Raw genomic sequence first — 22214 nt, forward strand, 5'->3', positions numbered from 1 at the left:
TATTTTTCAAATGGAGAAAAATCCTTCGGGTTTTACCTAAAAAGATCTGTTGCACAGTAAAAAGTTCAATAAGTGGTTTGATATTTATTTTTAATACATTGTATTATATTTTTTAACTTTAAAAACGCTCTCCTGAAAAATCAAGTTTTTTGATTTATGACGTTCTTGAAAGGAGTGAGCGATATAAGAAACAAAACTCAGCTGTGATATTGCGTAATTTATGCGAAACCATACCGTGAATGGTTGTAGATTTAAAAAAATAAATATCACATCTCTCAGGACAATCGTAAGTATTTTTACAATTAAAGGTTAAAAAAATGTATTTTTGTTGCGATATCAGATATAAAAGGTACATTTTTGCGAATTTTAACTGTGAATGATGATAGAAAATTTAAAGTACGTATATCAACTAGACAAATGCGTAATTTTTACCAAAAACATACGCAAAACAATTTTTTAACGGTAATTTCACCAAATGTATAATAATTATATAATATTCCGAATTTTAAAACATCTCCCTGATGAAATTATCAAGACAAATACTTTAGAGACCTTATGTTGCAATTTTAAACATAAAAAATACATATTTGAGACCAGATTACAGGGGTGCGGCTAAATTATGCGGAAGAATCAAAGTACGGACATACACGTCGCGTTACATTCTTCTCCTTGTTTTAACACACCCCTGGAAAAATAATAACACCTTAAACAATATCAATATAGCCGATAAAAGCTTGCAGACAAAAAAAATTAAATGCGAAAATTAAAAACTATTTACAAAGACGAAAAAAATGCTACCTTATATTAAAGCGAAAATTAAAATAATTAGAGATAATTATTTTACAAAACAAAACGTTACAAACTAAAGAAAAAAATTGACTTACGAATCCTAATAGAAAAAATACGAGGAAAAAAATCACATTTATGATTTTGCTTCAAATAAAATGAAAACACGCTACTGTTCAATTTTGATTTCCGGAATGTTTTTTCAAAATTCCCATTTCTAATTTTGAAAACGATTTCCAAAGACACCAATTAAAGGAAAAAGATCTGTCTCGCTAAAAACTCTACTTTTGAGTCTATGATACTGTCAACATTTATTTATATATATATATGAGAATATACGCACTATGTTTTAAGAGGAGACTGCGAAAATTTACAAGGATATTCCATTCACAATCATTCTTGAAAAAATCCCTTTTTGAAACCATATTTCAAATTTTATTCAAAGGTTTTTTTTATTATTAAAAGCATGCGTTACGCATGGATGTGTTTTTACAATTGAACGACAATGATTTAAATGATTACACGTGTTTTGCTAGTTTCCTATGAAGAAGTGTAACATTGAATTCTGAGAGTCTCCTTCCGAAACACGGTATATTAAGACAAAAGTATCATGACGCTGAAGAGTATAGCGTTACAACGTCGAGATATCGCATAGTCGCGACGGTTGATTTGCGCGAGATTCGTAACTTTTGGCACGCAAACTTACGAAACTCGCGCCGGTGAATTTTACAATACAAGCGACAATTTCGTTACGATTAGTATTACTGAACGTATTTTTAAAAAAATACATGAATTACTATTATACTGATTCACTTCAAACGTCGAGATGAACGTATTTTTTTTTTAATGATGGTCGCATTGCGTTTTTACGCACATACAATGTTTCTATAATATAAATACAAATATATATATATATATATATATATAAATATATATATATATATATATATATATATATATATATATATATATATATATATATATATATATATATATATATATATATATATATATATACATTTGAATTATACGGTTTGACAATTATATATATTTTTCTTCAATTATTTGCTTCTAAGTATGTTCACCATAAATTATTAGTTGCGGATGAGTTGTCTGTCCGTTGATGCGACTAACAAAAGAAGTGGGAAATGTCGCCATTGTCGCATCAAATCTTGTTAGTCTTGCTCCCCCCGTATGATTCCTGAAAGAGAAAACTAAATTTCAACATGTTTGGAATCCAAGGGCCATGTAACCGCACGACATGCACTGCCCGACTGATGCTCGGTACCCCTTTTACCCTACTTGTGAGACATCTGATTTAAACATTTTGAGTGTGTCCAAATACTTATTCGCAAAATCTGGATTATCTCCAATTACAGGAGTTATTTTCATATTATTTTTTGACATCTTTCATCAAAGATGAAGAAGAATATGGATGTCTGGGAATTTTCATCCCACCAATAGATGTCTCTAGTGAAGTTCTAGCGATTCAAGAATTATGTTTCAAAATTGGTCCATATATATATATATATATATATATATATATATATATATATATATATATATAAAACTTCCAAGAATTTGAGAAATGTGGTTGTCAATAATGGGTAGAATTGATGAATGTTACACGTGTGTAAAGTGATCACTTAAACCAGCCTAGACGGTCGTCAGCCCCGTAAATGCTCAGACTTCCATGTACTCAACACAGGCCATGCCTAAAGAGCCGTAATACATATAGTAAATGTATATATGAAATAAATATGTATCTATGAATGTATCTATTTTTTTATGAAATAAATAAAATAAAATAAAATAAAAAATAAAATTTAAAATTGAAAAATTGAAAAAAATAATTAAAAAAAATACTTCTTCATCTTTGATGAGATGTCAAAAAATAATCTGATTTCAATGTTCTAAATTCAAAATATTGTGACTAAAAATAGTATTTAAAAAATATGTATAACACTTTTAAAATAAGTTTTAGGTCAAAGAATATATGAAAATTCATGGAATTCCAACACTGGATTGGTCCGGAAACAGTCCTGACCTGAACCATATCGAGAACTTGTGGCATAAAATGGAAATCGAAATAAATAAACTTTCCCAAAGGAAAACCTTAAAAACATCATTGAAAAAGAAAATTTCTCCCAAGACTACATACAAAAAGTTTTGGCATGGTGAAATCCATGCCAATTTTAAAATTTTCATAGGATTAACTCTTGATCATTTACCCATTATTTTATTTTGCCTTTGTTCTATATTTTATTTTGACCTCTAACCTCCGTCGGCAACAAATTAAAAATGTTTAGAACGATAAATTGCAGTGTTCTACTCCCATATTTATTGTTAATTCTTGGGACTATCAAACCTTAAAATGATATATTGAAAATAATACATAAAAAATGGAATGATAAATTTAAAATATATCAAAAATGGAATGATATATTGAATGTTCTACTCCCATATTTATTGTTAATTCTTGGGACTATCAAACCTTGGTTGTGAGTAAATCTTATATATGATACGTAATTGTATTACAGAGAAATACAAAAATTCTGAGCCCATTCTTTAATATTTTATATGGATATTCTCATTATTAGGGTCGAATTGTAATAAATGCATATCACCGCGAAGGGAAGGCTCAGGGGGCCAGGTCTCACCATGTCGGGGGTGTCGGGCTTGGGAGTCTGCTGCTGCTGCAGCGCGGACTGGCGCCCCATCTTGTCGCAGTAGTCGGCCATGATGTCCCGGAAGCGGCTCCAGCACTTCTCCGGCACCGTGATGGCCGTGCGGAAGTTGCTCTTCACCTGCGCCAAGTCCAACAAAACGCACTTTTTTTTTAAGGAATTATCCGCAAAATATGTTATTCTAGTCGCGCTACGACACTAAGGTCTCGTGCTTGGAGAGGGACTCAATTATTGATTGTATTTAAATTGTAAATAAGAACACTTCGATCTCTCCTTTCAAGAACGTCATAAATAAAAAATTGTCAATTTTCAATTGTGCATGTTTTCGGAATGCCCAGAAAATGTAATATATCCCAGCAAAAAAGGCATATTTTTAACTTAATATTTACCCGCTACAGGGTAGAAAGTGTTGTTTTTGCATTTTGAAGAAAATATACTATTAAATAATTTTTTTAAATATAATAAATATTTTTCAAATGGAGAAAAAACCTTCAGGTTTTACTTAAAAAGATCTGTTGCACAGTCAAAAGTTTAATAAGTGGCTTGATATTTATTTTCAATACATTGTATTGTATTTCTAAACTTCGAAATCATTCTCCTGAAAAGTTTTTTGATTTATGATGTTCTTATAAGGAGTGAGCGACTTGTTTTTTACCACTTGAGTTATATTTATTTTATTTTAACTTAGTTAAAGATAAAATAGTCTTTTTTCTTTGTACATTTTTTTTTCTTCAATTCCTCATATTTTATAGATATTTAATTTTGACTTTCAAAATTCTTCGCACCTGTATACGTCAATAACTTCAAAAACAAATTTCAAAATAACTTCAAAAATTTCAAAGTACGAAATTTGAATAGAAAAAAATTGTCACAACATCTCAACATAGTTAACTGTTGAAATGGAAGTCTGGGCTTATCACTCAGACTTTTATATTCTTCTTAATCTATGCTGAGATGTCAAAAAAAAGAAGAAAACATATGTTATTATTATTATTTAAAAATTGTTACTGTATATGTATGTGGAAATATTGGTTCCGATCCCAACTCCAACTGGGACACAAACCAGGTACAAATGGGGCAGAGTCCAGATCTAAATGGGACACAGTCCTGATCTAAATGGGACACATTTCAGATTTAAATGGGACACAGTCCTGATCTAAATGGGACACATTTCAGATTTAAATGGGACACAGTCCTGATCTAAATGGGACACATTTCAGATTTAAATGGGACACAGCCCTGATCTAAATAGGACACAGTCCAGGTCTAAATAGGACACTTCATTCGAACCCTTATCCGCACCCCAATGGTGCACAGGGCACTGCATCATATAAATGCAGTGTTATCTTGATTGTTAACACACGAAGGAAAGGTGATCAGCCCTCCGCTTCAGGTACCAGTCCTGAAGAGGAGGGCTGATACCCGGGCTATTACCCGGGTAATATTGAATAAATATAATAGTGAAAAAATCACTTATATTTTTTAGACCCCCCTATGGGAATCGAACGCGGGACCTCTAGAACGGCAGCCGAGCACGCTGACCATTACACTACGGAGGCGGACACAGTCCAGGTCTAAATGGGACACATTCAGGTCCAAATCGGACACAGTGCAGATCTAAATGGGACACACAAAGGAGGTCTAAATGAGACACTGTTCAGGTCTAAATGGGACATATCCAGGCCCAAATCGGAGACAGTCCAGATCTAAATGGGACACGCAGAAGAGGTCTACATAAGACACAGTCCAGGTCTACACGGGACATTTCTTGTCTGGGCGGGATGACGGTCCCGGTGGGATTGGAGCGTGTCCCAGTTGGAGCCAGGCCGGGCGGGTACTCACCTCGCTGACGCGCATGTATATGCCGCGGTTGTTCTGCCCGATGTCGAAATAGAAATTCTTGTTGTCCACTCGCAAATGCCTTCCCTCCGGCAGCTCACCTTTGTAACTGCTGAAGCAAATACGCTGTCAATTTACATCACAACATTGCAATAGGGTATTATCACACGGGAGGAATATCTAATTTAACATACTCAACCTATAAAGGATTGTATTAGACTCGTGAAGTGTTTATAACAGACGATATAATCAATATTTTCATTCATCATTTTCTTTTGGAAAATTCGCCATCGTAAAAACGTTGTTTTCGTAAGTTGGCAACGAATAACGTCACAGAAACGATGGATTTATTTTAATATTGGTAACATTGCTCAATTATTGGCGGCTCTATTTGTTGATGTCTATGGTCCACCCATATTTGTATAACACAAATGGTAGTGTGGTGTGAAAAGTGTAATAAAAATAGCGATAGATGTGAGCGCACCCTCCGTCGTCGGTCCCGAAGTCTTCCAGGAGGTCGGTGAGCGCGTCCCGGAACTCTATCATGCCCTGGGCCGGAATGGCCACCTGTGACCGCGGCCCTCCCCGCGTTATAGTCTGTGATACCTGCAATTTCGATTTCAACTTCAATTTCAATTTATTTATTTTCAAGTAACATATACAGTGAAACCTCTATCTATTGTTTTTAAAGGGGCCTATTAAAATAAACTAAGAATGCGGGAAAACAATGAATACGGGATTAAGATGTCAATACGCAAGTAGATATGACCGAGTAAAGATACCGTCCTCCCAATCTGTATAACCATTCGTAGGCTAAAATTCTAAGAAGAATACAGGTTTCAGATGCAAATGTATTTATTAAAAAAAAAATACAAGACTGAACAGAATTTTAAAAAAAAACTAAAGTTTATTGATCAAAATTTGTATTATTACTGTTTTATTTTCGTAAGTCAATAGTATATTTTCGGCTTTGCAAATAGTATTTTCTTCAGCATTGGTTATTGAATGTGCGTTGTAGAAAGTTTTCTTTCAAAGAGTGTGCACACTTCTGGAAATGCAGGTACAGGCAGTGGCTCCTTTTCATTAATATCGACCTTTCTTGCTATCGTTTTATGCAAGCTTTCAATAGTTTCTATCCCATATGTTGCCGTTGAATGTAAGAAAATTGAAAAGAATGTAAAAAAACAGACAAAATGTATCATATATGCAGCTTAATTCGAACGATAAATGCGGTAAATGGTGATAGAGAGCCTATCAATGCGGTTTAGTTTAGTATGAAATGAATTTGGGGTAGAAGAAATAAACGACACATCCGGGAAAACGATTATTCGAGGAACGATAGATAGAGGTTTCACTGTACATTACAACTAAAAAATTTAAAGCGTATACATTAAAAAAAATACAAAAATCTAAAATATGCAAGAACTATTGCTAAAGGTGTAGAAGAATCCCGCTTCGGAAAACTCCTTCAGACACATGGAACAAATCAATATCCGGCGTGATATTGGTCAGCATAGCGGTAGCTCTTACTACAGGCATAACCATCAGCAGGTTGGTCCTGTATATAGGAATGGGAAACAATCTATGCCGAGGCTGTCTTAGGTAACTATCAGGAACATACAGACCAATGTTCCGGATAATTTCAGGATTATTGATCATGCCGCGCAACAATGGATAAAAATGCGTAATCAAATACACATTCCTTCTGGTCTCTAAACTATTGTAGCCAAGGATACCCTGGAGAAACTAGGTCGGTTAGAGCCAAGGATAATAGCCGTACTCTCTCATGTAGAGATACCTCAGAAACTTCTATTGGACTTTCTCTACCATCAGAGAGTACTTAAGCTCGTAATCACACACACAACCCATTACTTTCCTGTTCATGTTAATTTCGTACATTAAAAGCATTGTTAATCTACTTCAGGAGTCGGCAACTTTAAGCAATTTGTGAGGCTCTTTGTTTGTCAAATTTAAAATGACATTTTTTACAGAAATTCTTCTAATTTTTTTTATTATTCTTTATTTATTACAACTTTTAAATACGTACTTTAGTTTTATTCTGTTTTCCTTATTTAACACGTTGACTGCCACAGCGTTTTAACAGAATTCCGGTCTAAACAGCCGATTTCATTTCATCATATCGCTCACTCCTTTCAAGAACGTCATAAATAAAAAAAACAAGATTTTTCAGAGGGAACGTTTTTAAAATTTAAAAATATAACACAATGTTTTACAAATAAATATCAAGCCACTTATTGAACATTTTACTGTGCAACAGATCTTTTTAGGTAAATCCTGAAGGTTTTTTCTCCATTTGAAAAATACTTAGGATATTTAAAAAAATAATTAAACAATACCTTTTCTTCAAAATGCAAAAACAACACTTTCTGCCCTGTAACGCCTCTATATGCCTCTTTTTCAGGGATATTGTACATTTTCTAGGCATTCCGAAAACATGCACAACTGAAAATTGATGATTTTTGATTTGTGACGTTCTTGAAAGGAGTGAGCGATATACTGAACCCCTTTGTGTATTTAAAAAAAAAATAACACGCATAATAATTCACTTCAGGATGCATAACAGTAATTTTTTTATTTTTCTTTTAAATTAAATAAAAATGCAGTAAGTAATAACAAATTTAATTTTTTAATATTGTGAATTGATTTGTGCACAAGGAAATCTTATTTATTTATATCTGCCCTGTAATGGGTAAATATTAAGTTTAAAATATGCCTCTTTTGCTGGGATATAGTACACTTTCTGGGCATTCCGAAAACATGCAAAACTGAAAATTGACAATTTTTGATTTATGACATTCTTGAAAGGAGTGAGCGATATGTATTATGTTAAAGGCTTTAGCCGTTCAATAAATAAATAAATAGTAACCCCAATAGTCCTGGAAGTCTACCAATGGTCCACATTTAGCTTGTCGGGACGTGTTTAAGCGGAGGGTTTGGGAGTAGTGCGGACAGGGCGACTCACCCTTAGAAATCTGCCTCTGGAGTTCTCCTTGAGGTCGAGGTAATACCGCCTATTGTCCTTCAGCATCATCTCAGATTTCAGCTTCCCGTCCTCCGGGACGCTGTCCGGGTTGGGGGGCCCTGAAACAGCGCCGCACACATTACTCTCGCGCTCTCCATCCCGGAATATCAAAACAAGATGGCCGATTGGAATGGAAAATAAACTGACCACATTTTTTTTCAAAAGAATATCAAAGAATTTTTTTTTTTTTTGGGTAATATATACAAAACTAAACAAGGTTTATTTGGTTGAATTCTACATTTATTTATGTTTTTTTTAACGTGACGCGTTTCGTCTTCTTAGGACATTATCAAACACTCAAACGACGTGTTTGATAATGTCCTAAGAAGACGAAACGGGTCACGTATTAAAATAAACATAAATAAATGTAGAATTCAACCAAAAAAACCTTGTTTAATTTTGGATATATAACCCAAAAATCCAATGTGGAATTCTACCAACTGTCTGCAGTTACAATAAAAAAGAATTATACTATAAGAAAAATTAATTATATCACCCACAAACATAAATAATAAATAATAAGTGATTATTAATTAGTATGATAAAATTATCATACTAATAGTTTTCTGTCCGCCTCCGCAGTGTAAAGGTCAGCATGCTCGGCTACCATTCTGGAGGTCCCGGTTTCGATTCCCAGAGGGGGTCAAATAAATATAAGTGAGTTTTTCTCTCTTAATATTTATATAATATTACCCTGGACTGGTACCTGAAGCGGAGGGCTGATCACCTTTCCTTCATGTGTTAACGATCAATATAACACCGCATTTATATGATGCAGTGCACCATTGAAGTGTGGATAAGGGTTTTATTGAAAAGTGTTAATTTTTATAAGTCAATTTAAGCACTTTAAATATAAACATCATGCATATGTTTTATTCTAACCTACATACCTATCATATTCATGAGTGTATCTTTTAGAACCATATCCTGCAGCCATATGACAGTTTAACCGGATCCTCGCGGCTCGCATAACCGTATGTGTTTTAACAAAACATGCCCCTTACGCGGCTGACATAAGCGTTTGTGTTTTTACATTGCTCCAAGTTTCCAACCTCAGTTCAACTTGAGGGATTTTTTCATGGTGTGGAACTTTGGATAAAATAATACGTCAATCCTTGGCCTTATGACATCTGTTGAAATATCTGACTAATAATTTGTAAAATCACAAGGATAAATAAAAGAACAGATCCTTGATTTTTCTTGCGGTCGGTAATTAGTCCGTGCCATAATCATGCCCTATATCTGTCTCACTCTCGACGCTACGCATTGCCAGTGGGTAAGAGTGACACACGATGCGTGCTTTGATTTATTTATGTTACGATCTAATTTGTTTATATTACGATATATTTCAAGAATAATGTGACACACGTGTATTATAGAGTACCAAAAAGGCACAATGAATCCCAACGTTTTTGTTTAGGAAAATAAATCGTTTCTTAACTAAATACATGATAAAAGTAATCATTTAAAAAACGGCGAAATACCGCCGCGCACGGGCGTCTCTTAGGAACAAAGTTAACGCGGTTAAAAGGTTAATAGAAAAGGGCCATGTTGGCCGAGTTAGTTTAATACAGAGCGCGTAGCTGACAGACAGAATGACAACCTAATGTTAGGTACGCCGGGTCGGCCGCTGGTGGCTGACACGGCGATCAACGTGTTAAAATGGCTGCAGACAAATTGCCATGTAATCTAGACAAATAGGGCATATTTTAGACATCCGGAAGAGAACGTTCAAAGGTGGAGACTGACCAGAGCATTTTGTCCCAACATAACATCGTAACATCGCTCGCGGCGAGCACCACCGAGCATCCCAAAATATGGATGGAGCGTTTGGCTCGCTGTACTGACTGCCTGAATGCTCGCATCGTAACGTGTTACGCTACGACGAAATGTCTCCACCTTAAAAGGACACTTTTAGGGTCCTAAAGAATGTCCGCCTCCGTAGTGTAATGGTCAGCACGCTCGGCTACCCTTCTGGAGGTCCCGGGTTCGATTCCCAAGGGGGGTCAAATAAATATATGTAATTTTTTTCACTGTCATATTTATTCAATATTTCCCTGGACTAATACCTGAAGCGGAGGGCTGATCACCTTTCCTTCATGTGTAAACGATCAAGATAACACTGCGTTTATATGACGCAGTGCCCTATGCACCATTGGGGTGCGGATAAGGGTTTTATTATATTATTATAAAGAACATTTATACCAATAATTAAAACTATCAAAAAAACAAGGTTGATGTCGAATTTGCCTCGACTAATGATAATTGCCAACCTTCAGCGTGGAGTGGCAATAAAGAAAAAGAATAGCATGTATTAGATTGAAGGATAAATGGCTAAATATTAGTTATTATACTTAGTAATAAACAGTAGCTAACATAAACAAAAAATTTATAAATGTATTTTTATTGGTAACTACCCATAGACCAAGAAGTTTATTGAGATGGAATTCTGGAAATTTTACGAGGCTGGAGAGTGTGACATTTCAAAGTCAGAAACGAAGGAATTATTTAATGTTTTTTTATTAATATTATGTACCAATTTCTTTGTTAGAGTCGAAACTACATATACACAATTATCAAACCCTGTCGCCAGCGGTCCGCAGGGTAAAAAACCATGCATACAAAATGTGTTAAATATGTTTTTTTTAAACAGAATTTTCTTAGTACAGAAGAGAATCTCACTAATGTGGGGATTTACTATAATTCTGACGCACTCGCTCGCAAACGAAGTCACATCCTTGGAGGGCCACTACTGGACTCCGAGAAGGTGAAGCTCCTACCACAAAGGTAGGTCGTGAGTTACATGAATCATGTAGGTCTTGAAAGTGAGCTATGATACAGAGGGAGGTCACGATAGACCTAATATGGTCGCAGTGACACATGGGACGCAAGATCCCTTGACCTCATAATAAAAATTAAAATAATAAAAAAGTAGGGATTTATATTGTAGTCGTACAGGAGAAAGTGACCAACTACCAAAACGTAAAATGTTCAGGAGGGCCATTTAAGTCACTATTGCTTGGCAAGAAAATAAACACCAATGCAGTTAGTCATGTTTAACTGGTCAATATATATTATACTTCCAAGTTTTAAATCCTTTGGGATTTTTTCAGGGCAATATAACCTGTTAACTGCCGGCAGGTACATGTATGGCGGCACCCAGCACGCCGCGAATTTTACCACAAAAATAAAACCTTCTAAACATATTGTTATTAAAAGTGTATTAACGTTTATTTATAAAACTTGCCAAATAAATGAAGAACGCGCCAGTCGTTCAGTCATTTATACATAATCATAAAATAATTGTTCATGGTGCAGGATTGTCACAAAATTTGTCATAGAAAATGTGAAAACTAAATTATATGTCAAAAGTAATTGTTTATGTTAGTTAAATATTAAAAGTATACACACACACACACACAATTTTGAAAAAATTAAAAATTAAAAATCATCAGAACCGACACTAAAATCACTGTCATCAGATTCGGCAGTGACAGCAAATCGGGGATTATTGGACAACCCTGAGCGCCATTAGTTGTTCCGACGACAAAGCTCTCTTTAATTTACGTTAAAAGTGGTAAAAACAAATTCTGTTTCAATTCTAAGTATGCAAAGATATTATCAATAGATGTCACTTTGCGTTCAATATATTTGTACACTTTAAATAATTGATTTTCTTTACTAAAAGCCCATTTAAAACGGCGCGTCTTAAGACGTCATTTTTGTATGAGCGGCGCTCCGTTCACAGAAAATTATGCGTCTTAAGACGCTCTTGGCAGTTAACCGGTGAAGCTAGTAAGATATCAAATAGTCAATGATCACGTTTTTGTAAAACAATGCACTTGGTCACTTTCTCCTGTATTACTACGATATTAACTTTCCGATTTCTCGACATTGTCCCCCCCCCTGGACCGTCCTGCGTCACAGTCACCAAGCCAAGAATAAGGGAGAGAGTAGAAAGGGGTGTACGGACTTACCGAGAGATGAGTAGTAGTCGCTAAATGAAGAGAGATGGTCGCGGAACTCCGCCGCGGTGGACAGCGCCAGGAACACCTGACTGCGCCTGCCGTCAGCGCCAATCTGGAATCACCCACCAATCTGACCGTAATACTTCCTTCATTCGATTGCATGACTCGCGATAAGACAAATAAATTTAAAAAATTCAAATAAATTCAATTTAATTCAATTTCAATTAAATTTATTTATTTTTAATTAACATACACATTACAAACTAAAATTTTAAGTGTATACATTAACAAAAATCTAAAATAAGCAAGAATACTATTGCTAAAAGTGGAGAAAAATCCCGCTTGGGAATACCCCTTCAGACACATGGAATGGATCAATATCCGGCGTGATATTGGTTAGCATAGCGGTAGCTTTTCCTACAGGCATAACCATCGGCAGGTTGGTCCTGTATACAATAATGTGAAAATATCTATGCCGATGCTGTCTTAGGTAACTATCGAGAACATACAGACCAATGCTCCGGATAATTTCAGGATTATCCATCACACCGCGCAATAATTGATACAAATGCGTAATCAAATACACATTAAACAACTAATATACAACATCATGTAGTCAAAATGCGATCTCTCAGAAGAATGTGCGGCAAAACATAAATATATCATACTTCCTTATTTCACTATTCGAACATCTATCATTCATCGTTTTGTCGCACATTCTTCTGAGAGATCGCATTTCGACTGCATTCAGTCTATTTCCATCCTTCTTTTGCCAACTCCATGAAATTATTAATTCCCTATTAATTCTCTCCAGTACTAAATCGATAAAAATGTAACTAATCAGCAGATATTTTTGACGAAGTTACGTACACCCTGTAGGTGCGTCCATAGGACGCTGAAGCGCTTGTTTGAGGACACCTACCTCGGCCACCTTGATGAAGCGGCCGCGCCGGTTCTGCTTGACGTCCAGGTAGAACCTCTTGGACTGTATCTGCAGCATCTTGGTGGCCAGCTCCTGCTCCTGCTGAGCCTGCTGGCCTGCAAACCAAACAAGTGACATTGACGAGTGACCATGAGTTATTATTTGAGTGAGACTGACCATGAAAGAAGCAAACCAATCATCGCACAGATCGTAAGAATAAGTACGCCCTTTTTTCAGTACAACTGCGATTGCATCCATGTTATTGTCACAAAATTACAAAGGTCTTGATTGACATCAATTCTATCATAGTATTTTTTATTACATCTCAACAAAGATGAAGAAGAATATGCATATCGCTCACTTCTTTTAAGAACGTCATAAATGAAAAATCGTCAATTTTCAGTTGTGCATGTTTACGGAATGCTCAAAAAATGTACTATATCCCAGCAAGAGTTATTTTTTTAAACTTAATATTTACCCGCTACAGGGCACAAAGTGTTGTTTTTGCATTTTGAAGAAAAGGTATTGTTTAATTTATTTTTTTTAATTTACTAAATATTTTTCAAATGGAGAAAAAATCTTCAGGTTTTACCTAAAAAGATCTGTCGCACAGTAAAAAGTTCAATAAGTGTGTTGAAATTTATTTTTAGTACATTGTATTATATTTTTAAACTTTAAAAACGTTCTCCTGAAAAATCATTTTTTTATTATTTATGACGTTCTTGAAAGGAGTGAGCAATATATGGGCATTTACGGGGCTTACGATCGTCATAGGCAGGTTTAAATGGTTTTAAGGCATTCACCAATTCTACCCAAGATTGACAACCACACTACTCAAATTCCTGGAAGTTCTATATATATAATTCAATTTTGAAACGTAAGAAAGAAATATGTAAAATAAATCCTGTATTTGAAGATAATGCAGATTTGTGAACAAGTATTTGGACACATCCAAAATGTTGTTAAAACAAGTGAAAATTATTTAGTGGTCAAATTGAGCCGCCTGGCTATCTGTATGGCCTAATTTATATTAATAAATAAATTAAATTACAAATAAAGCACTTATTTTTTACTCCGGATAATGAATGACTAAGTCTATACTATTGTATTTTTCCTGGAAACATGAACACAATAGAAAGACTGAATTGTAGAAATGGGCAGAATGGTAAATGTTACCCAATGTGTAAAAAGTGATCACTCAAGCCAGCAAAATGCCAGATCATAAGTTCTAGGATGCTCAGACTTCCATCTTCTTTCATATTAAAAAAAAACTATTATAATAAATATAATAAAACCCTTATCCGCACCCCAATGGTGCATAGGGCACTGCATTATATAAACGCAGTGTTATCTTGATCGTTTACACATGAAGGAAAGGTGATCAGCCCTCCGCTTCAGGTACCAGTCCATGGTAATTTTGAATAAATATTACAGTGAAAAAATCACTTATATTTATTTTACCCCCCTTGGGAATCGAACCCGGGACCTCCAGAACGGTAGCTGAACGTGCTGACCATTACACTACGGAGGCGGACAATGATGGTATATGTAGTATTAATATGAATATATTTTGAAAATGTGACTTTTTTATAAAGTACAATATAACGTCCAATTTGTTTTGTATAATGTCCAATTCGGTTTGTAAAAACTCAAATTCAAAGTGAAAAATCTACACTAGCAACGTCGCAATTATCAACTAGGCTTACGGGACGGTAACACAGTGCTGTCCTCATCTTCCCCCCTTCTACATCCTTTCTATGGGGTTCTTATGTATGCCCCCATTGATATATATTTTTTTAAATATTCAATCACAAAACCTATAGAGAATGAAATAAAAGATCTACCCTATCCGCCTTATGGCTGAATTGAATGGGGCGTAAGATATGGATCAAAAGAAGGATTTAGTTTTCTTTTTTTATCCGACACTGCATGAAAGAGTCTAATAAAATAAATTAGACAAACTTCTTTACTGAAAAGTTGGCAGACTAAAAAATTCACAATGGAAATTATTATAAAGTGTAGAGGTTAGCGCGTCTGACTACTGTACTGTGGGTACCGGGTTCAATTCCCAGGGTAATCAAAATAAATAAAAATAAATTTTCACTAGTCAAACAAATCATATTTATTCAATACTAACCCAGGACTGGTGTCTGAAGCTCAGAACTTGTCACCTAGCCTTCACATAATTAACAATCAAGATGATACTGTGTATGTTGATAAAATGCAGTGCCCTATGCACCATTCCAAATTTGGATTTTTTTAAAAGTTTATTTTAGGTCCAATAAAGAGTAGTACATATCAAGATTTTATTATATTCTCAACATAAATGAAGATGTTAATTGACACGGGAATATGGAAGTCTGGGTATTTACAGGGATAACTTTGGCTGATTTATGTGATCACTTTATACACTGTGTAACATTCACCATTCCACCCATGACAACTGCATTCATCTTTCTTTGGCCAACTCCATGCTTCAATTCCATACATTGGGGATGGAACCGGGACATTGTGTACTGCTAGTTTAGCTTTCGCTGATAGGGATCTATTACTAATTACTAATTGATAGATTTTTTTCATTTTTGTGCGCCTGAGCGGCTCATTATCAGAAATAGGTAGAGCGGGTTCGAACCGAGAAACTCTGACTTAAGAGTCCGCGACACTAACCATGGGACCACAACCCGACAGAAAAGGAGGTCTTAGATTAGTTCTGTATTGGAACGTTGTAGAGTGCGTGAATACTTAGATGGACAGCTGAAGTGTGTCTTAAGAGACAAAATAAAGAGTTCAGGCTTTGTAAAAGTCTGGCTGTAACAGGCGTCAATAGTAAGGTAGAGGAAAGGCAATAGAGATGGTATGGGCACATAGGACGCAGAGAACCTGATCATATTGTGAACCAGGCGATCGCCATGGATCTTCCTCGAAAGACATCTAGAGGAAGACCAAAAAATTCATGGATGCTGCAGAAAGATAACGTGATTCGAAAGCATGACCTAGGTGATGTTGTCCATGATAGAAGGACCTACAGCCTGAGGACGAGGAAAGCTGGCATAACAGTCTACAAAGACGATAAGATTAGGATGAAGACAGGATGAAGATATATGTAGAGGAAAGGCAATTGAGACGGTATGGGCACATAGGACGTAGAGAACCTGATCATATTGTGAACCAGGCAATCGCCATGGATCTTCCTCGAAAGACATCTAGAGGAAAACCAAAAAATTCATGGATGCTGCAGAAAGATAACATGATTCGAAAGCATGACCTAGGTGACGTCCATGGTAGAAGGACCTACAGCCTGAGGATGAGGAGACCTGACACCAACAGTCTGCAAAGACGATAAGTTGGTATAGAGCCAGGAAGAAGAAGTGTGTGTAAATTTGTGTAAAAAGTATGTTATTTACATTATTTTAGAAATCACGCCATAAAGAGTCGAGCCAAAGTCGATATCGGAGTTGGCGACTTAAATACAATATGGAGTTGCAATCCACACAGAAGAGTTAAGGGTACTTTTTTTCTTTATTTTATATTCTTTTGAATTTCACAACATAATATAAATACAAGTACAAAAAAATATATAATATAAAGACAAAAAAATATATCCCACAAAGCATGGCCTGTGTGTGGGTATACATTATATTTAGGTCATAGTAAAGGGCACTGGCAAGAATACAAAAGAATTATAAGAAGTAAAATTAGATTATCATACACAAAATTCGATATTAGATTGTCCGCCTCCGTAGTGTAATGGTCAGCACGCTCGGCCACCGTTCTGGAGGTCCCGGGTTCGATTCCCAGGAGGGGGGGTCAAATAAATAAAAGTGATTGTTTCACACTAATATTTATTCAATATCACCCTGGACTGGTACCTGAAGCGGAGGGCTGATCACCTTTCCTTCATGTGTAAACGATCAAGATAACACTGCGTTTATATGACGCAGTGCCCTATGCACCATTGGGGTGCGGATAAGGGTTTTAAAAAAGAAAAAATTAAATTAAATTGGATTAAAAGCGTTAATTTAAACTACAAATACTTTGAACCATAAATAAAATAAATAAAAGAAATAAATAAGCCTCACCGGAGTCGAAATTATTGCTTCCTCCCTCCATTCCTGGACCATGGTACTCTAAAAATGAAAACAAAGTAAGACATTAACTAGACAATTCGCTCACTCCTTTCAAGAACGTCATAAATCAAAAATCGTCAATTTTCAGTTGTGCATGTTTTCGGAATGCCCAGAAAATGTACTATATCCCAGCAAAAGCCGCATATTTTCAACTTAATATTTACCCGCTACAGGGCAGAAAGTGTTGTTTTTGCATTTTGAAAAAAAGGTATCGTTTCATTGTTTTTTTTTTAAATATAATAAATATTATTCAAATGGAGAAAAAACCTTCAGGTTTTACCTAAAAAGATCTGTTGCACAGTAAAAAGTTCAATAAGTGGCATGATATTTATTTTTAGTGCATTGTATTATATTTTTAAACTTTAAAAACGTTCTCCTGAAAAATCAAGTTTTTTGATATATGACGTTCTTAAAGGAGTGAGCGAATTAATAAAATTATAAGAACCAAACTCAGAAGAGATAAAAAACTATTCATAACAGACATATATTTTGGATTTATTTGCACAAAATAACACTCTCTTTAGCTTATTCATTGATTCGACATTAACTTTGTGGAATGACATGTTGATAATTTTTTTTAAATTAATCACTTGTAATAAACCACATAATAAGTTTTATTTCACTAAACACGACTAGTTTCGAAAACAAACAGATGTTTTCACCTGTGGATGAAAATGTCTGTTAGTTTTCGAAACTAGTCGTGTTTCATGAAATAAAACTCTTTGAGTGGTTTATTATAAGTATTAATTTATTCAAACGAATGTCTTTGTTGAAGGACGTTCGTTGATAATGTTGTTGAAGGACATTCGTTTGATAATGCCCTAACAAGGCAAAACAATTGCACAATTTAATTTTTTATGTGTTTTTGTTAATAAAATACAACTTTACAACATTTTGAGTGTGTCCAAATACTTGTTCACAAAATCTGGATTATCTCCAATTACAGGAGTTATTTTCATATAATTTTTTGATATCTCATCAAAGATGAAGAAGAATATGGAAGTCTGGGCATTTACGGGGCTTACGACTTATTTACGGGGCTTACGACGCTTTATTTTATATAAAATCTAAATCGGTTCATATATATAGAACTTCCAAGAATTTGAGTAGTGTGGTTGTCAATAATGGGTAGAATTGGTGAATGTTACATGTGTGTAAAGTGATCACTTAAACCAGCCTATGACGGTCGTAAGCCCCGTAAATGCCCAGACTTCCATATTCTTCTTCATCTTTGATGAGATATCAAAAAATAATATGAAAATACAACTTAGTAGACTCAAAAAATCTGTGTTTGATTTAAAATTAATACATAAATTAAAATGGAGTTCTACAAATTAAACGCCAAATCAGTAAATATATTAATTTATTTTTTTAAATACTCGTTTATCATTCATGTTTCATTTGTGTAATACCACTTGACACTTCATTTAATTTTTTAAAGATTCTGCTCAAATACCATGCAAATTTGTACTACTAGCAAAAAATGCACATTTTAACAAAAACATTCATAATTTCTGTACCAATCGTTGGATTATTTTAGTAGTTAATGTGCTCAATTTACCTCTCACCGGGTCAACTATAGATTGATGAGGGAAAGCTTACTCTAAAACGGTTGTGTGAGGTAGTTTTAAGTGGTATTACACAAAGTGAACGTTGAATGATAAGGAGAAAGCTGTCCCAATTGTATTCCCGGATCTGATACACAAGTATTAAGGCCTCCTGGCAGACCTCTTTTGCAAACTAAATTTATTTTATGAACCTAGTTGCGAAAATTATTAGAGAATGCAAAACAAAATTTTATCCCCAGTTCACTGTGAATTTACATTTAAACACCAATGTCCCTGTCACTGCCAATCTAAATAAATACAAGCTTGTAAAACCCCCACTAAATTTCTAGAAGTGCCCCGGTATAGGCAGTGAAAGGGATTAGTAGTTAGTTGCTGGTAAAGGAATGGTCGGTAAATGATAAGGAGAGTGTTATATTACCATGCGACATAGTTAATAATGCTTTTAAAATACAAAATATTATATCTGTAATTTAGTATCTTCCAGTATCTTTTAGTCCGCCTCCGTAGTGTAATGGTCAGCACGCTCGGCTACCGTTCTGGAGGTCCCGGGATCGATTCCCAAGGGGGGTAAAATAAATACAAGTGATTTTTTCACTGTAATATTTATTCAATATTACCATGGACTGGTACCTGAAGCGGAGGGCTGATCACCTTTCCTTCATGTGTAAACGATCAAGATAACACTGCGTTTATATGACACAGTGCCCTTTGCACCATTGGGGTGCGGATAAGGGTTTTATTATTATTATTAGTATCTTCTCACTATTTAATTACCATTTTAGTTACACATGGTCGACAGAATTAAAAAATAGTAATAATAATAATTATATATTTAAAAGGAGTCATTTCTGAATTTTTTTATATTTCGATTATCTGTTTGCTACAGTAAATAAGGAAAACAGTATAATTAATATAAGCAATTAAATAAATTAAACAAACATATCGCTCACTCCTTTCAACAACGTCGTAAATCAAAATACTTGATTTTTCAGGAGAACGTTTTTAAAGTTTGAAAATATAATACAATGTATTAAAAATAAATATCAAGCCACTTATTGAACTTTTTACTGTGCAACAGATCTGAAGGTTTTTTCTCCATTTGAAAAATATTTAGTATATTTAAAAAAATAATTAAACAATACTTTTTTTCAAAGTGCAAAAACAACACTTTCTGCCCTGTAGCGGGTAAATGTTAAGTTAAAAATATGCCGCTTTTGCTGGGATATAGTACATTTTCTGGGCATTCCAAAAACATGCACAATTGAAAATTGGCGATTTTTGATATATGACGTTGTTGATATATAATAAATATCTCAAATATTAATTATGAGATATTAATTTATTAGCATATTTAAAAAAAATCCTATTACTACCAAGTTCAACATTCTAAAACTTGTTAGTTGGTAAGTGTATCTAGTATATTAGTAGAGTAATCATCAAGAACTAAAATAAGAATTTCATTTAATATCTTCATAGAGCGTCCTTGAGGTGATTATTCACAAAATGGCACTTTAGAAATGATCCAATTTATTATTATTTTATATACAAAACATATGTCACTAAAAAAACAAAAAAATTGAAAAACTGATTTCTCAACCATAAAATAATAACCGAAAGTAATCAAGACTGATTATTTTTTTCTATCAAGATGTTTTTTTTTAAAGGGAGATATCGTATTGGGAAATATCAAATGGAATTGAGTAAATTAATTAAATAAAATAAATCGATGTCACTTTTATTGTACGAACAGCGTTATTACATTTGACTATAAAAACTAACCTAGCGGAGCGTAATAAAAAATATATGTCAAATGTTGAATTTAAAGTAAAATTTAAACAAAATTACTAGCGTGAGTTTAAGTTACTGAATGAGGATTTGTAATAATGAAGTAGAATTCAATAATAATTCCGATATTTAATCGAGTTGGAATTTGAAAAAGCGATATGTCAAAAGTGACTGGCCTAGAAAGAACAAAGAAACCATCTTCTAGGAAAGGCACAAGTTGAAAATATTAATTGTGATAGTTCCCGACCTTCAGGAGCCGCCATCCCGGGGGGAAATAGTCCGAAATCGGGGACAAAATCCTCGAAATCCGAATTGAAGTCCAGATTTCACTGCCTGATGAAAAAGCCGACAATGCCGAAGAAATCGATAGGGGAATGTAGCCTTCGCGGGGAATATAACCTAACTCACTCAGCACTGACAGGAAAGCCGTCAATCCGACGTATTTCGCACAATTTACATATTTACAAACCGCTTGACGGACGGCGAATTGCATTCAACAAAATTCGCCATCTTGGATCAAGAACAATGAGATATTTACATTTTAATTCCCGACGAAACTACTCGGCGAATATTCGAAAGAACATGTCCGAAAGACAATAAAAAATGTGTTCTACCGTATTATTTCAATTAAAAATACATACTCTGACTAGAAACGCCTTCGTCTCCGCTTCCAATATCCGACATCTCAATCCACACCAAATTCACGTACCACAATTTTTTCGAGCAGATGTAGCTAAGGCAGTGTGATTGTCGTTGACATAGGTCCTTTATTATTTTTTATTTTAAATTACGAATGGATTCTAATGATTTTTTGACGTTAAAAAACGTCATTTAATTAATTTAATTTGAAAAGGACAATTTGGAAAAAATATTTTCTTTAATTTGTTTGAAAACGGCGCGCTTAATAGGGGGTCCCCCGGTACCCCCTAACAATTAAAAATTTAATAATTTGTAATTCAATGTTTTTATCGAAAGCATAATACGCAAGTGGTTCTAATATTTCCCTAATTGGAACAGGTAATGAAGCAATAGTAAGCTAAGCGGCGGAGAGGATGGGTCTTTTTTGGTTTGTTTCGTGGCACAGTGGAGAAGTCGCAATAAAAACGAGAATGTTTTTGATAAGTAACACAACCAGGAGTTACGCAGGGGAGAAATTGTGGCCTCACAAATTCCCTTCTTACATAATTTTTTAGAAGGAAGACATTGAATTATTTAATTTTAAATTGATTAATCAATGAATTTCCAATTATCTCCCATTCAATACGTGAATAAATTTTATAATTATAAAGATAACCATTAAAAAAAAAATTCTCACTAAAAACGTATCACCGATAAAAATCTCATTGGAATCTAGTTCGACACAATATAATGTAACTTGTGTTGAACTTTTAATATTGCTAAATACTTACATGTTAAAATTGTAAATAACACATGATACCTGTTTATTTTATAAACGAAACAAAGTAATACATATTTTTCCAAATGATCA

The 22214-nt window shown here is 34.4% G+C and overlaps 1 protein-coding gene across 7 annotated transcripts; it reads right to left on the bottom strand.

Annotated features, from left to right (window-relative positions):
• Positions 1–1825: 1825 nt before the first annotated feature.
• On the bottom strand, positions 1826–21437 carry Pur-alpha (Purine-rich binding protein-alpha). Of its 7 annotated transcripts, none has more exons than XM_088273796.1 (9): positions 21367–21437; positions 17325–17372; positions 13246–13361; positions 12333–12435; positions 8296–8414; positions 5797–5918; positions 5316–5421; positions 3447–3593; positions 1826–1987 (listed from the first exon to the last, which is right to left on the bottom strand). In XM_088273796.1, exons 1-9 carry the CDS (start codon positions 21407–21409, stop codon positions 1952–1954), a joined length of 840 nt encoding a protein of 279 aa, XP_088129922.1. In that variant the 5' UTR covers positions 21410–21437; the 3' UTR covers positions 1826–1951. The 7 variants fall into 7 exon arrangements, with proteins under 7 accessions (XP_088129922.1, XP_088129906.1, XP_088129913.1 ...); XM_088273780.1 differs by having other exon boundaries at positions 1826–2000; XM_088273787.1 differs by having other exon boundaries at positions 5316–5424.
• Between the last annotated feature and the right edge of the window lie 777 nt (positions 21438–22214).

The sequence above is a fragment of the Brachycentrus maculatus genome, unplaced genomic scaffold (genome assembly GCF_059751285.1).
Source record: "Brachycentrus maculatus isolate JH-2025_06_01 unplaced genomic scaffold, ASM5975128v1 h1tg000033l, whole genome shotgun sequence".
Classification (NCBI taxonomy): Eukaryota; Metazoa; Arthropoda; class Insecta; order Trichoptera; family Brachycentridae; genus Brachycentrus; species Brachycentrus maculatus.

Bases quoted from the DNA above. Each gene is read 5' to 3' on its own strand.
- Pur-alpha (XM_088273773.1), bottom strand. From the start codon at position 21,409: ATGTCGGATATTGGAAGCGGAGACGAAGGCGTTTCTAGTCAGA. The intron at 3,594-5,315 runs GTGAGTACCCGC...GACTTGGCGCAG, and splicing joins TATACATGCGCGTCAGCGAG to GTGAAGAGCAACTTCCGCAC. The intron at 2,001-3,446 runs GTGAGACCTGGC...GTTGAAATTTAG, and splicing joins AGCCCGACACCCCCGACATG to TTTTCTCTTTCAGGAATCAT.